The sequence below is a fragment of the Gracilinanus agilis genome, chromosome 4, assembly GCF_016433145.1.
Source record: "Gracilinanus agilis isolate LMUSP501 chromosome 4, AgileGrace, whole genome shotgun sequence".
NCBI classification, from domain to species: Eukaryota; Metazoa; Chordata; class Mammalia; order Didelphimorphia; family Didelphidae; genus Gracilinanus; species Gracilinanus agilis.
The window spans coordinates 63,753,208-63,766,839 of record NC_058133.1 but is presented as its reverse complement, the minus strand read 5'-3'; the positions used below and the strand labels follow the sequence as shown (position 1 = coordinate 63,766,839).

Below are 13,632 nucleotides of genomic sequence, written 5' to 3'. Positions count from 1 at the left end.
AGCAATTAAGAACTGATAAGTGAAAATAGCTATTGGGCTAGCTTTCATAGAAAAGCTGATGGATTCTTTAGTTCCTGTTTTAGCTTTTGTCAAAGAGACAGAGATAGAACGAGAGAGAGAGAGAGAGAGAGAGAGAGAGAGAGAGAGAGAGAGAGAGCGCTAGTCTTCTTTTAAGAATCTTATGTTCCCATTGTGTATTGGTCCATTAATTTAAGTGATTCTGTGAGTCTTCTTGACAGAACTTAAAGTTGGCAAGGACAATATATGTGAACTTGGCAAAGGCAATATATATGAACTGAGCACAGCCCCTCTGCTATACATTTCTGTACTTACGAGAAGATTTTTTGCTTAAATTAGTATAATAAAGTTTTACTGGAGAGTATAAGATGATCATCCCTAGAGTAAGGAGGAATTTTCTTTCAAGCAGAAAATTTTTACTCATTTGTCTAAATTTATTATGTCTATGTTTAACATTTTGTATTTTGTTTTATTTTTTCCTATCTATAACATTTTACAAGTATTAAGCAGATCTAGTGCTGGTAGCAAGAGCCCTCTTAAAGAACTAGTAAGCTCTTTATATCATGTTCATTGTATAATTGGCTGAACTCTCAATTCCTATTATTCTACTAGGAATCCATACTGTAAAATGCAAATCAGTTTGATTCTCTTAAAAATTTCTTGTCTAATAAAATCCAAAAAACTACATTACGTAATATATACCTCCCAGCATATGTATTCACCTAAATAATCAGATGTGTCTGAACCAACAAGAAAAACTATTATTATGCTGTCAAGAAAACATTCTATGACTGGAATTCATTCTAAGATTTTATATATAAAGTTAAATACAAGACATTTTAGAGACTTGAAATTTGCTTAGAGAAAATGAGATGCAGTGAAAGAATTTCTTTCCCCAAAGTGGTATTTTGATACCTGATATTTTGTTTTTTCTCTATGAACTAAACTAATTGTCTCAACTGACAAACTGACAGCTTTTAATTAAGCAGTCCCCCTTGACTTATGTGTATAATGGGAATACAACAGGGGAAATTTCATCATTTGCCAGCTAGTAAATGATTCTATACTCCATGCCCCCTGAAAACACTCGGTAACATGTCATTTTATTGGAAGAGATTCTTCTGAAATGGCATTATTTGCACACTGGGCCAGTATTGAAAGCAGGCAGGAAAAATTAGCAGGATATCAGATCATCAGTTTTTTTTCTCATCTTTCAAAGTTCAAGAAGCCTAGTTTTATCACACAGTTTAATGGAAAAAAAGGACTGATCACTCTCTTAGGTGGTCCTATTGTGTTTTTTTTTTATTTTAAACCCTTAACTTCTGTGTTTTGACTTATAGGTGGAAGATTGGTAAGGGTAGGCAATGGGGGTCAAGTGACTTGCCCAGGGTCACACAGCTGGGAAGTGTCTGAGGCCGGATTTGAACCTAGGACCTCCTGTCTCTAGGCCTGGCTCTCAATCCACTGAGCTACCCAGCTGCCCCCTGGTCCTATTGTGTTTTAATGATTGAAAATGTTCTTGGAATATATACACAGGATACCAAAACCATGAATGTGTATTATGTGTCTAAAAGTATAGTGCTGATATGCTTAGCAAACAATAATTAAAATCATTTGAAGATTCAGAAAAGTCAGTTATCACTGGAGTGTTCTCCCACCTCATCTCCATTTTGGCTTCCATGTCTTCCTTCAAGTGTCCAATAAAACCTTGCCTTCCATAGGAAATGTGTCCTGATCCCCCTAAATGCTAGTTCCTTCCCTTTGTTTATTTATCTTATGGGATAAATCCTTTCCAATTTATCCTATATCCAGTTTGTTTGTACATTGTTTTTTGCATATTGTATCTCTGATTTGACTATGAGCCTCTTGAGTGCAAGAACTCTATTTGGCCTTTCTTTGTATCCTCAGTGTTTAGCATAGCAGTTGGCACATAATTGGTACTTATTAAAAGTTAACTAACTATATTAAGTACCTGATATATGCTGAGCATAGTCCTAAGAACAAGGGAGATATAAGCATTAAATAAGACATGGCTCTTATCTTTGTGGCTTTAATTATCTGATAAAAGGGATATGAACAACACAGATAACCATGAAACAAAATTGTGTGTGCACTTCACTTTTTATCTTTTTATCTTATGTCTAGCTGAGTGCTTGACTCATAGAAGGTACCTAATACTGAGCTGGCTGAAAGCCTTCAGAAGTTCAAATCCCAGACCAACCCTATAGTTTGATCACTTTGTATAGTTGATTAAAGATATCTAGATGCTATTTTGGATATAATATACTGAGCCTGGAGTTAGGAAGACTTGAGTTCAAGTTTGACCTCAGACACTTTCTAGTTGTATAAGCAAGTCACTTCTTTGTCTGCTTCAGTTTCCTCAACTTCAAAAGGGAGAGGGAGAGGGTGGTATATGTGTGTATGTGTACCAAGGTTTTTATGAGGATCAAATTAGATATTTGTAAAGTATTTAGTAGGTATTTAATAAATGCTTCTTCCCTTCTTAGAGGCAACTGGAACAAAAATCTCCACCCAGAATTCTCTACATGTATTTTTGGAGTTAGAACCAAGACTTGATTGAGTGCCACATTCAAAAGCTTCACATGTCACCTAAGCAGCCTTCCTGTGCTAGCCTATACCTAGGGAACTGACTCCTAATAATGTTCATTTCAAGCATTTTTTTTTTTGGTGTGCCCATTATAATCCCTTTCATCAAGATATTGATTTTTACACGTGGTGGGAAGGGAGCTAGCCAGTCCAAGTTACCAGTTATCCATAAGTTAGTAGATGTATTGAGCATGCTTATACAGCCACCTGTCAGAGGAGTTTGCAAACATCCTATTTTCTGTTGAGGGATATAGTTTACCATTTCCAAGAAATTCACTCTCCTCCCTTTCTAGAGAAAGACTTGCTTTTTTTTTTTTTTAAAACCCTTACCTTCCGTCTTGGAGTCAATTGACTCCAAGGCAGAAGAGTAATAAGGGTAGGCAATGGGGGTCAAGTGACTTGCCCAGGGTCACACAGCTGGGAAGTGTCTGAGGCCAGATTTGAACCTAGGACCTCCTGTCTCTAGGCCTGGCTCTCAATCCACTGAGCTACCCAGCTGCCCCCATGACTTGCTTTTAAAAAGCTTCCTGTGTCAAAATCCTACCACAAGATCTCAGCAAATGAAAGGGGAAAAATGTCCATGCTTTAAGTCCTTTCACAATCTGCTCTTCTGATCAGTCCCAGTTTTATTTCTAGAGGTATCTGAATTCAAAAGTCATTATATTGTCTCTTTCCTCTTTGCTCACTTGTTATAAAATAGCTCTTAAGCCTTCAAGTCCAAACTGAACAAAATTGCCACTTCTTTAGAACAGGGAACACTCTTAACCTGTCTCCATTTATAAACCCAAAAAATATGCATGCAGTTTAGTGTTTCTTCTGGCCAATAAGACTGTTAGTAGTAAATGAAATCTAAATTGAAAGTAATAGGTAAATAATAAATGGACAGCTGGCTAACTGGGAAAGCAGAGCAGCTTTACCAGAAGGTAAAAAATATCACAGGATCAGCCCTGTCCCTTTTTCCTACTTTCACCATCCTAGAACTGCAAACCCCTGGTGCTGCCCTTCTTGCCATTTTGATTGCAGCATAGGATCAGGCCAGATTCCTCAGATCATGTCTCATGGCTTAATAGCAGGAGCCTTCCCACTTCCATTTCCTCTCTTCTCCCTGTTATTCATCTCTGATTCTCTGATTTCTTCTATCCTTTTCCCCTGAAGAATGAAGTTAGGAGAGAACGAAAACTCTAGGAGATGCCTAACCTTGTCTATCTAGCACTCCAGCTCCCCCCAAAGGAAGGTTATAAGGAAACATAAGGCAGTTAAACATTACTTTTTAGGCAAATTGGAGAAGGTTTTATAAAGGATGTGACACTAAAGGAAGAGAAGCATTCTGAGCTTAGGATGAGAGAGGAACATATTCTAAGACTAATTCATATTTTATTCAAATACACAGAGGTAGGAGCTAGAATGTCAGATTTGAGGAATAGTTTGTCCAGTTGGGAATGTAAAGTGAGTAAAGGGTAATAGTGACATGGGATCAGGCTGAGAAGGTAGATTTGAAGTCATATTATGAAAAACCTAAAGGGCTGGTCTCAGGAGTTTCTATGATAACATAGAAGGAGTAGGAAGTTTTGAGCAGGGGAATTATGGGTTTGATTTTAAGTGCTTTATGAAGATGATATTGGTAGCTCTATGGAGGAAACATTGGAGATAGGAGAAACTGAAGTAGGGAGATAAAGAAAGCACGATTAGGAGGCTAGTCCATGTGAGATATTATTTTTTTCTAATTTCTGTTGCCTTGCCTTAAAATAAAAATACTAATGATTAAAATGAGAAAATAACTTAATTTTTTTCATCCATTGGCACAAGATGTTTTAAAGACTCAGCTTTCAAAATTTCTAAATTTATTGTTCTTCTGTTGCCTGATAATGCATAAAGAGAAGTACCAAAAAGGAAATAATAGAAAAAAAACTTTTCAATTTATATATAGTTGGGTCAAAAAACAATCTCTATAAATTTTGTTATTAATCTTCTAGGAATTAAAATCCTCATGAAGCATTTAAAATTTACTTATGAAACAAAGAATATAATGTATTTTAGTAGTATACATTTTATTTATTGCAAAGTGTTATCTAAACATTAAAAATGTAAATCTAAAACTAGCTAGCTGTCCAAAATGTCATAAACAATTACAACCCATAAGACCTCTTGGAACACTGAAATTTGATTGCTTATATAAGTGCTGCCAATCTCTTAGATAGTTTATGGGATTTAAACTCCTTACAGGGTGTTTGAATTAGCCTCCATGGGAATTAAATCAACCATGAGTTTATAATAAAGAAGAAATGTTTATTACTTTTTTGCAACTGATGATGTTGACCTTGAAAACTGAATATATGAATGACTCATTTTAGAATGTCTGCCTCCTTAACACTTATGATGTTTCTAAAATTGTTCAAGATAGTTATATTCAGTTTTTAAACATTTCTTCTGGCCCATGGAAAGATAGACAAAATTATTTTCCTGAAATAGATATTATTACTACTTAAATGTACTCATGTATCAAAGAAATCCTTCATTGAATATATAATGTAGCAGTTGACTCTAATTGATTCTCAACAGGAGTACGATGAAGAATGGGCTAAGAAAATTCAGAGTGAGAAGTTCCGCTGGCATAACTCTCAGTGGCTTGAGATGGTAGAGAGTCGTCAGATGGATGAAAGTGAACAGTACTTATATGGAGATGATCGAATTGAACCATATATCCATGAAGCAGATATTCTTGAAAGACCTGACCTGTTCTACAGTTCAGGTAAGATGGCACCAAGAATTTTCCTGTCTTTTCCTATAGCACCAGTTAAATATACAAGTAAATTATTGCATACTATAAATTGGGGTTTTGGTTTGCCAACTTAGGTTATTCCAAGCCTAACAAGAATGTTTAGACAAATGTTGTTTAGACATTTAGACAAAATATCTCCACAGCAGTGAGTTTAGAATGCAATCTATCAATAGCTTTTCACATCCAGGCTTTAAATGCTTCTAAGAAGGGTGGGATGAAGGTTGAAAATTATGCTCAAGTGAAAAAATATTTAAGTAGTTGATTTTTGTCTGAATCACTAATTTTTCTTTATAGTACATTGGAGATATCTACAGAGTAGAGGGAAGGTAATCTGAGAGTGGAAGGTCCCTAGAAGTGAGGAGGGGGAAGCACTGGGAAGGGACTGGTAAAGGCCTGGTACAAATGGTAAAACTAGAACTGAGTCTTGAAGAAAGCTGGGAAAACAAAGAGGCCAAAATGAATGGCAGAGCATTCCAGGCTTAGAAGGGGTCATTAGTACAAACTGACAGAGACAGTGGATAGAGCTACCTATAGAGAAATTACAGAATTCAAGGATGCCAGTATAGCTGGATCTCAGAGTGCAAAGGAAGTGTGAAAAGACTGATGACAGTAAAGGGCTCTGGCATTAGGGACTTTACTACATTTAATATTGTCCTCTTTTTCAAAGAACCCTATTGCCAAAAAATCTGATCTCTAATGAGCCCAAACACAAATTTTTTTGTCCATTTTTAGGTACTAAAATTATAATTGAAATGAGAAAGCAGCAACATTTGGTGTCAAAAAGTAAATTATTTTGGAGAATGAGTGGTATAAAGAATAGGTGCTATTCCATCTCATAAACTGTGAATAAATCTCTTGCTGTATCTTATACTTTGATTCCTGGATACTTCTCTTTCTTGCCCTCTTTCTTCTGCTTTAGGTGCACGTGGAAAGTTGACAGAAAATAAAAATACCACAAATACCTTTCGAGGTAGCAAAAAGTCTACATTTTCCTGTTTCTGGTCTGTTGCATCCACTTTCCCATGAACTCTTATCTAATAAATGAATCTTTGTAGCACCTCATCAAATGTCTCTTCAAAAATCTAGATAATGTCAGCTTCGTTCCTTTTATCCCATACCACTCTAGGATCTTCGGAAACATCAGGTAAATTTGTAACACAAGGGAAGATTTGTTTGAATGCCTGAGTCATCTAATTTAAGCCCATCGGTCTGTAAGAAACTTTTGGCTATTTCCCCGTAAAAGCAGCTTTAGTAGTTTGTAGTTAGAGGGGTTAAGCTAAGTGGCCTGTGATTCCCTGGATCTTATCTCTTTTACTTTAAAATGGAATGGCATTTGCTACTTCCTAGTCATTAAAATCTCTATCTTCTGTTAAACTATTAAAATATCAATCACAATGCATCTGTTTCTCTGTTCCATTTTATGGGAATCTTAGTGTTGCCATCTCATAGGTGAACCTAGAGTCTATTTCAAATATGTCAATCTTTTTCTTAAACCCTTTAACATTTCTAAATGCCTGTATATCAGTATCTGTTTTGCAGTCATCCACTAGTTTTCTTTTGTATAATGAAAATGAAGTTGTTTATTTTAAGTCTTCTTGCCAGCAGAAGAAAAGTGGGTATTTTTAAAATGAAAAAATTTAAAAATTAATTCTCCTGTCCCATTCTTTTCTCCCATGTCCAATTCTTAAATAAAACTATTATGTTACATACTTATAACATCCTTTACTCTTTAAAGTAAGATGTTTAAGATGATAATAATGAACTTCCAGGATATGAATACTTTTCTCTTACAAAGGTAGAATCAGGGTTATAATACAAAAGTAGTTGTGTTCTTTTATAGTACTTCTTACTGACTTTTAATTTGTTGCATTTTTTTTTGCTTGATTCATTCTTTTCAAAAGTTGCAGTTTTCATTTTCTCTATGTCCCATTTGCCCTTTTGCTATATGCATTATTCCCTTTGAAGTCAGTGGGATTTCAGAATGTGGAAGGAAGATGTTGAGAATCTGATCTGATTCTTTTTCATTTCTTAATTTCCTCTTATCTTAGCAACAATGTCCAGTCCATGTTTCATGTAATTGAACTTTTTAACATAATTTGAATGTTGTCTTTATTTGATTATGGTGAGATCCCAAATACTTCTGAGTGTTTAAAATCTTTTCCACTCCTTTGGCATAGCAATGAATTCAGCACTTCTTTCATCAAGTGTGGAACAATGGTGCACATTTTATTTTCACATTAAATTTAGTCTATTTCCTCTTCAATTAGTGAATTCCTTGAAAATACTATTCCTCAATTATTTGTATTTCAGTTACCAGAGGAGTTTGTCAATGTTTTGGTCTTGGCCTTTATTTTTCTCAACACTTTAATGATAACTCATCCACCTAAAAATGAATTTCAAAACTCATTTACTCATTTTGGTAAATCTGTTGTGTCTTGCTGTTTTCTATTACTCTGGTATGTGTGTGTGTGTGTGTGTGTGTGTGTGTGTGTGTGTGTGTGTGTATGTGTGTGTGTCCAGTCTTATAACTTTTGGGATGTTTAAATTCTAGAGCTGATAAAAACTGTTCATTACCACTACTTTTAGTATAACTTTATAAATACTCTGCTTGTTTCTTTGGCATTAGCAAGTCTTTACCTCTTAATTACGTTATAAGCTATTTTCTGTTCTTATACTTTTGACAAAATTGGAAGAAAACTGGTCACTTAGTTTCTCTTTTTTAAATTGTATTTGTTTATTGGCTGCATTAAAATTCTCAGTTATATCCCTTCCCTCTGTCTTCTTCCCATACTAGAGAAGGCATCATTTGACATACACACAAAAATGTATATATAAACTTATGTCTTTCATATTTCTCTTTATCAGTTCTTTCTCTGGAAGTGGATATTCACAAGTTATTCTCTTCAAACATTCATCTGTAACTCTGTTTAATGTTCTCTTGGTTCTGCCTGTTTCACTTTTCATAATTTCATGCAGGTCTTCCCATGTTGTTTCTTAATTAACATACTCATCATTTCTTATGGAGCTTTAATATTCCATCATAATCATTTGCTATAGCTTGTTCAGCCATTCCCTAATTGATGGACATCTTCTCAATTTCCAGTTCTTACAACTAGAAAATAAACTGTTATAAATATTTTAGAATATATAGGTTCCTTCCTTTTCCCCTGATCACACTAGAAAATAGACCCAACAGTGGTATTGCTGGGTACAAAGGGGAAAAAATAAATATATATGTGTGTGTATGTGTATTTATATATTTTATACAATACATATATTTAGTTTTATAACTCTCTGAACTTAATTCCAGATTGCTCTCCAAAATGTATGAATCAGTTCATAGTTCCATCAACAATGTATTCATTTCCCCATTTTTCCATATCCTCTCCAACATTTGCCATTTTGCCCTTTTATCATTTTAATAAAAAATTTATCATTTTAATTAATCTGATGAGTGTGATGATATCTCGGAATTGTTTTGATTTTAATTTCTATAATCAGTAATGATTTAGAGAATTTTTTCATATGACTGTATATGACTTTGATTTCTTCTTCCAAAAACTATCTTCATATGATCACTTAGTTTCTTAAAAGTAAGCCTAACAACCCTTACCAATCTTCCACCTATAAGTCAATACACAGAAGTTAAGGGTTTAAAAAATTTAAATTAAAAAAAAAAAAGTAAGCCTAACCCCAGCCTAATATTCACTGTGCTTATTAAATGGATAATAAATGGAAGAACTTTCTAACTACTTCTCAGGTAGTTCTTCTACACAAATCTTTTGTGCCATCCAAATAGAACTACTCTCTGTCCTTCACAATGTACATTCTCACCAATTAATATAATCTCACCTATTCATTTTTTCTTTTTTTCCCTTTATCTCTTTCACTTTTCCAAATCTTATCCATACTCACAATCCACCTCAAATTTCACCTTCTCTATAAAGCCTTCCCGGACCACTTTAATAAATAATGATCCTTCCTCTCAATTCAAAGCACTTATATGTACAAATTATTTGTCCTTAATCATTTATTGTTTATTCACATAGACACACTGCTAAATATGTTTGTTGGGGTTCTCTGTTAACTTAATATGCTATTTGTTGACAGTCTACCATGTATAAAACATTGTACTAAAGTTGACAAGATATGGAAAGACATCTCTTCAATGCCAAAAGTCAATTCACTAAGTAAAATTCATTCATTTTATTCATTAAAAAAAGTATACTGGAACAGTTAGTGCTAATTTATTTTTCTTTACAAATAGTTCTAACAAAAATTAAAGATGCTCAAACAGAAAGAAGTGACATCTGGCAACCTGACCAAAAAAACATATAAAGGAAGTGTAAAAATTCAAAAAGCATATTTATTGTAGAGACATATCTAAATAACACTTTATGCTTTTGAAGGAGAATATAATAATGTTGTATTCACAACATTGACACCAAGTCATGAAGAAAGATTAAATTATGGTCAGCTCATTCTATTAGAAAGACAGTGAAGTGCAAAGCCCATTTCTTTTAAACCCTTTCCATTTTAGAGTCAGTACTGTGTATTGGTTCCAAGGCAGAAGAGCAGTGAGGGCTAGGCAAAAGACTTGCCCAGGTTTATACAGCTAGGAAGTGTCTGAAGCCAGAGTTGAACCTTGGATCTTCTCTCTTTAGGCCCAGCTCACAATCTACTGAGCCACCTAGCTGCCCCTGAGAGCCCACATATTTTTTTTTTTTTAATCCTCACCTTCCGTCTTGGAGTCAATACTGTGTATTGGCTCCAAGGCAGAAGAGTAGTGAGGGTAGGCAAATGGGGGTCAAGTGACTTGCCCAGGGTCACATGGGAGAGCCCACATTTTAAAAAGATTTTTAACAAAATGATTAATATAAAAAATTGGAGCACTTAATAGCAAGCTTCAGTTATCTGGAAAAGCCACTTCTAAGAAACAATACTGAATAAAGATCAAACAAGATAGCATGTAAAGGGAGCAGCTAAGTGGCTCAGTGGATAGAACACTAGGCCTAAGATGAGAGGTCTTGAGTTCAGATTTGGCCTCAGATACTTCCTAGCCATGTGACTCTGGACAAGTCACTTCACCCCAATTGCATAGCCCTTAACTGCTCTTCTGCCTAACAACCAATACTTAGTATTGATTCTAAGACCAAAGGTAAGAATTTTAAAAAATAATAATAATATGTAAAGCATTTTGCAAACTTGAATGCTTTAAGTAATAGCTATTCTAATCATCATCATAATTATTATTAAATAAGGAATTTGTTAAGTTTTGCCCTCAAGGAAATGGCAGTATAATTAGTGAGACAGGATAAAAATATAGAGATGTAAGTAATTCTCTGATCATGGTATTAGAGGGGGACTTTGCTCTGTTTCATGTTAACATTTATTGTCATTGAATTAAGATAATTTCAATTTTTTAAATTAAATGCCTATTTGTCACTTTTTATGCCTTTTTTTGTTTATTAGATGGATTGATAGGTCCTGAAGGTGCCATGAGTCCAGATTTCTTCAATGATTATCACCTTCAGAATGGAGACTTAGTGGGACAACATTCCTTTCCTGGAAGGTAAGGTTATCTTAAAATAAAATGTAATTAACACTTTTGGGGAAAAGCCATCTTCTTTCTGTTTTTGAACAGTTAAGGTTTTTAAAAGTTTAGTCTAGCTTTTTCATTAGGAAAAAAAAAATCTTTCATCTTTTCAAGCAGTTTTTATCAAATTATAGCCACATATTAATTTTTAAAGTTTGTTTAAATTGCTTTTATCACTTTGAAAAGGGCAGGCTTTGTCTTGAAACAGACATTGCTATTGCCAGATTAACTTGAGAACTTTCCAAAGACTATAAAAACAGAAAATAAAATGCAAATGAGTTGTGTATTTTAATAATTCAGATGTGACTGTTGAATATCTCCTTTAAATTTATGAGGTTGTTCCAAGAAATTATATATTTTTCTTTGATTCTTACAGGTATTAGAGTAATTATTTTTAAGCAGATTAAAATCTTCCCTCTTTTGCTAAAAATGTATTTATCTCTAGGACAGTCCTTAAGATTAATTTTCTTTTTGCAATGTATTATTATTATTATAAGAATCCCTTAGATGTCTTCACCCCATTATTTCTTGCTATAAATCATCTTGTCTGATATAAAAAAATCACATGTCCTAGACTGTCTGTATAAGTGTTTTAGGAAGTTAAAGCTGAATTCTTGTTTACATATTATATTGATTACTGCTTTCAACTATTGTAGCCACAGTTATTGAGAAGATAACTTCTGTATAATCAATGTACGTGTAAATTCTATATGATGGTTCATTCTACAGAGATTTTCCATAAAAAAAAAATTAGAAAAGGAAGAAATTTGGAATATATTTCCAGAAAGTACCTGTTATCAGGTACTACAAACATTTACCGAATTGTCAGCCATTTTTCTTATACTTTGAACAACTTTCCATATTCATATCTTTCTGGGGATCCTTTTTCGTCTTCTCATAAGGCCTAACTAGCAGAAGACTTGAAAACATAGCTCTTCAGGTTCAATGAAAGTTACTTTTAATGAAAGCCTTGAGAGAAAATTATTTACCTTATAACCAACTTTTTAGCAACAACCTATTGGTTAATGTGAGAAAAACTTTTATTGAGAGTTAGTGACTAGTTTGATATAATTGTGACTAAAATTGAAAACATTTATTTTCATCCATGTACACCTTCCAGATGACAAGAAACATTAAAAAATTATCATGTTTTTTCCTAAAACGTGTAACATACTAGTGATTTAATTAGTTTGATAAAAACTCATATTCCTAAAGTAAAAAAAAAGCTAGCTAACTCAGCCAGGTCAAGAGAGAAGAGAAGAGAGCAAGGGAGGAGTTACAGAACTTATAAACAAACAATGTAAGCACACAGGTAAATGGAAAGAAAAGGATGCTGGGTGATACAGAAAGGAATTCTGGGATATGTAGTTCAAAGGTACAAAATTCCTAATTAATACATTTGTAAGACAATGTCACTCACTGGCAAAATGATAAACTAGAAAACAAAACAATTCAATGTTTTAATTTTAACTCTGCTGTGGCTTCTATAACCTTGGGTAAGTTCATTCATCCCTATCCTCTAATTTCCTCTTCCGAAAAGTAAAACTTAACTTCTGCATCATTCATGTTGCAATAATGTTAGACTTAAAGTTGCTTTGGGTAGTTGAGTTAATAAAACTTATAAATCACTTTGCAGACCAGACGTGTGATATAAAATAGTTAACAATAATAGGTTGGACTTGGGAATTGTTTTTCCTTTAATCAAAATGTCTCATGAGAAGGTTCTTTCATCTCTTGTCCTTTGTAGTTTCTCAGATCTCAAATAATTTTCTCCTTTATATTTCCAGAAGATTCCAATTTATAATGAATTCACTCAATTTCCTTCTAGGTGATAGCTTAAGTGAGAGGGGACCATCCTCCAAGCAGCCACAGTAGAGATGCAAACAATTACAGTATACATTATATCCAAAAACTTGTACTTGTTCCCTATTTTCATTCTTTTTATAGCTGACCCTACTCCTGGAATCACTTACTTGGTCTATTATCCAATCCTTCCATTTGGTTTGGTTTCTCCTTTTTCATAAGATTTTTTTTTTTTGCTTTGCTTCATTGCTAGAAGACCACAAATATTAAACTTTTTTTGATTAATTCTAGAAAGATTTCAGTACCTTTTCCATACCATATAAACATTTAAATGTTTGGGTATGTTATAATTGCTTCAAAATGAGTTAAATATGAACCAATACCTATCTTTTAGCCTCTAATGCATGATAGGGAATATTAAAGAATATTTTATTTTATTACACTGAAAAGAGAATGGTAAAAGTACATTTTATGAAATCGTTTTCAAAGTAAAAACTAAGAATTATTTTCAAATATATGAAATTACTAATTAGTTCTTCGCTGCCTCTATTGAGAACAAAAGACCAGATGACCTTAGGAGTTCCTTCCAGGTCAAAATCTGTTACTTCTATAAATAAACATAAGGTATAGCATGAAGGATATGAGTTAATAAGAATTGCCTGATAAGATTATTAGATGTTAGGATGGTATTGAGAGAGACACTGCACTTCTCTTATCTTTTTCTGCTCATCAGTTAAAATAAAAAATGGAGCCTGTCAAGAATTATCTGGAAAGGGGGCAGCTGGTGGGGTAGCTTAGTGGATTGAGAGCCAGGCCTAGGTTCAAATCT

General features: G+C 33.7%; 1 protein-coding gene across 1 annotated transcript in view; it reads left to right on the top strand.

Annotated features, from left to right (window-relative positions):
• KIFAP3 (kinesin associated protein 3) overlaps positions 1–13,632 on the top strand; it is a 188,882-nt gene that overhangs the window by 149,485 nt on the left and 25,765 nt on the right. The window contains exons 18-19 of the mRNA XM_044675890.1: positions 5,185–5,374; positions 10,877–10,976. Of these exons, the coding sequence (XP_044531825.1) occupies positions 5,185–5,374; positions 10,877–10,976 (290 nt within the window). The remainder of the gene's footprint in view (positions 1–5,184; positions 5,375–10,876; positions 10,977–13,632) is intronic.